This window comes from Amphimedon queenslandica, unplaced genomic scaffold, assembly GCF_000090795.2.
Source record: "Amphimedon queenslandica unplaced genomic scaffold, v1.1 AMPQUscaffold_9037_Cont19024, whole genome shotgun sequence".
NCBI classification, from domain to species: Eukaryota; Metazoa; Porifera; class Demospongiae; order Haplosclerida; family Niphatidae; genus Amphimedon; species Amphimedon queenslandica.
In genome coordinates, this window is record NW_003550691.1 from 1 (window position 1) to 3,080 (window position 3,080).

Here is a 3,080-nt window from a genome sequence, read left to right on the forward strand (position 1 = left end):
TACTATAGTACAGGGACTTTCGCCCAATTTTTGAGCAACTTTAAAAATTCATTAAAAATTCAAATTTGATCGGAATCAGCTCAAACTTTCTACGCAACATAAGTACATGTATATGTATCAGAAAAAGTTATAAAAATGGAGAAATTTATACTTTTAATTTTTGATGAAATTTGGCCAAAATCCCTGTACTATAGTACAGGGACTTTCACCCAATTTTTTAGTAACTTTAAAATTTTATTAAAAAACTAATTTAATCGAAATTAGCTCAAACTTTCTACACAACATACATGTAAGTACATGTACATGTACATATTAAAAAATTATAAATTGAAAATTTCTTTCTTTAAATTTTTGACAAAATTTTTGGTCAAAATCCAAGTACTACATGCCATGTAAATGTACAGTACATACATGTACATATACTGTAAATCCCCACCTGGATTATGTTCACAAAGTAATTCTACAACCTCCGCACAATCAAAGAACACAGCATAATGTAAGGCATTCATGTCCGTCCAATGACACTTTAGATCAGTACTGGCACCCTTTAATGGAGGAGGGGGAGAGAGAGAGAAAGAACAAAAGAATTATATACATACATGTACATGTATTAGTGATTAATAAATGAATTAAAATTGAGTTATGGCCATTTTTAAAGTAGCAAATGTTTTAGAAAATACCCTGTACTATAGCAAATGCTTTTTGCTTTTTTTTCTGAAAAATGGGTACATCCATGCCATATTAATACATGTACACAGCAAGAGTGCTTAGATTCATTTATCACAAAATGAATTCTTAAAAAATTTTATTAATCTAAATGCATGCACATGTACATGTACAAATAAACTAAGTTTATTCAAGCGAGCCAAAAACATCAAAATTAAAACTTATCCAAACAAATACAATTATCCCAATCATATCCTAATAATATCCAAACTAATAATGGCCCATACTTTATTGAGTAAAGTGTTAACGAGGTTAGCAGCTGTGGTACCATTACCTATGCCCACAGCTCCCGCCTTTGAAGCAAAGTGAAGCAAAGAGAGATCAGTTAATCCATCCTTATCATTAACATGTGCTCCTCTTCTTAATACCTGTTGGAATATGAGGAGAGAGAGAGAAAAAATATTAAAGACACATTGCAAGTGGTTATACACAATGTAGTTATACAAATGTGCATTACAAAAAAGGAGAGAAACAAAGAAAAAAGAGAGGAAGAGGAGAGAGAGGATACATGAGAGAGTATGCATGAAAGAGATAAAGTAATAAAGATACACGTACATTGTAAGTGGTTATACATGTACAATGTGCATAACAAATAGGAGAGAGAGAGAGAGGGAGGAAGAAAGAGATCAAGAGAGAGGTAAAATTAATAAGTAACATCAGAGACAATATAAATGACAAATATTTTTCGTAATGTTCTGTACATGACATACATGTACTGTACATACAATGTTTTTTATATAAATATTATCTACAGTATTATGTGTGTGTACATGTACATATGTATAGTATGTACATGTACATGTATGTCACTTATACTAACCTCTCTTGTTAATAGCGTTAGGTGTCCTTGAGTCTGTGGTATCCATTGCCTCATGATAGCAAACAACTGAGATATAGTGGTCTTGGGACTAGAGGAAGAGGGAGAGAGAGGGAGAGAGAGAGAGAGAGAGAGAGAGAGAGAGAGAGAGGGAGAGAGAGAGAAAGAGAGAGAGAGAGAGAGAGAGAGAGAGTAGGAGAGAGAAGAACAAATAAGGATATAAGGATAAAGGTACATGTACATGTACATGTGTATATGTACATGTACATGTATGTTATGAAAAAGGGATAGAAGAGAGGTGCCAAAAATAGATAAAAACAATAGTACAATACTGGTTGGTAGGTATACATGTACATGTATGTATTATGTAGTAAAGAGTACAAGAGAGGAGTGGACATTTACAATCTAGAGGACCATGAAAGGTAACAAATACTAAAATACAAATGTACTTGTACTGTAGGATTAGTAAATAAAATGAATGATGTACATGTGCAGTGTTCATAAAAAGTACCAGTACATACATGTACATGTACATAAGATGGGATACGCCGACATACAAATTACATGTAATTTTTATGATATTGTGTGTGGTGACTTCCTTCCTGATATAAAAGTAATCATTATTTTAGAGTAAAAAATACAAAATAAAAACAACACATACCATCATTCTATGTATACATTATGTTCAACAAAACGTAAAAATTACACAGAGCAGATTGTTCTTAATATTAATGCCACCTTGTTAACACATATGTACATGTACATTAAGACATTCATAAATACAGCACATACACATGTGGTACTTTTGTTAAATTTTGCATAATTAAAAAACAGCTACTACTTACATGTACAAGTACATAGAATTAACAATAAGAACATCAATAAATTTAATAATAATAAATATAATGTATAGTAGACTACATAAAATTAATATAAATAGAAAAGGAGTAGACAATAAAGTACAGTACATGTACATAAGAAGCGAATTAATTATGTAGATACTAAATCATTCGTATTGTGAATGGTTTGTTTAAGACTCATACTTTGAAAGGACGTCCTGACAACTGCTACAGGTTGGATCAAAGAAACAAAGATCAGCAGCACGACACTAGAAGAGAAAGAGGGAGAGAGAGAGGGGGGAGAGAGGGAGAGAGAGGGGGGAGGGAGAGAGGGGAGAGAGAGGGAGAAAAGGAAAGAGACAGACAAAAGAGTGACAAAAATGAAGTGTAAATGAAAGAGGAGAAGGTGAGAGAGAGATACAGTAGGAGAGGGAGGAGATAAAAGGATTCAAATATAATTATCAAATCCCAAGAGTGATGTACATAATGAACTTACAGATACAGACATACACCAAGGACTACAGTTATATACCACAAAACTCATGACAATTGAACAATAAAACTATTGACAGACTAAGGGAATTTTATTGGATATCTTACAAGGGGAGACTGTGGTTGACTGTATACATTAATAACAATATACTGTATGTTGCTAAATTGACATTTCACACTTGGTACACTAGTAATAGTAAGAGTAT

General features: G+C 32.5%; 1 protein-coding gene across 1 annotated transcript; it reads right to left on the reverse strand.

Moving 5' to 3' along the window:
• Nucleotides 1–423: 423 nt before the first annotated feature.
• Nucleotides 424–2,674, reverse strand: LOC109591061 (CAP-Gly domain-containing linker protein 3-like; the record flags this gene model as incomplete). Its single annotated transcript, XM_020006868.1, has 4 exons — nt 2,587–2,674; nt 1,547–1,634; nt 954–1,094; nt 424–545 (listed from the first exon to the last, which is right to left on the reverse strand). Coding segments are annotated over exons 2-4 (317 nt in total), but the record flags the coding sequence as incomplete, so codon positions are not given.
• Nucleotides 2,675–3,080: the final 406 nt, after the last annotated feature.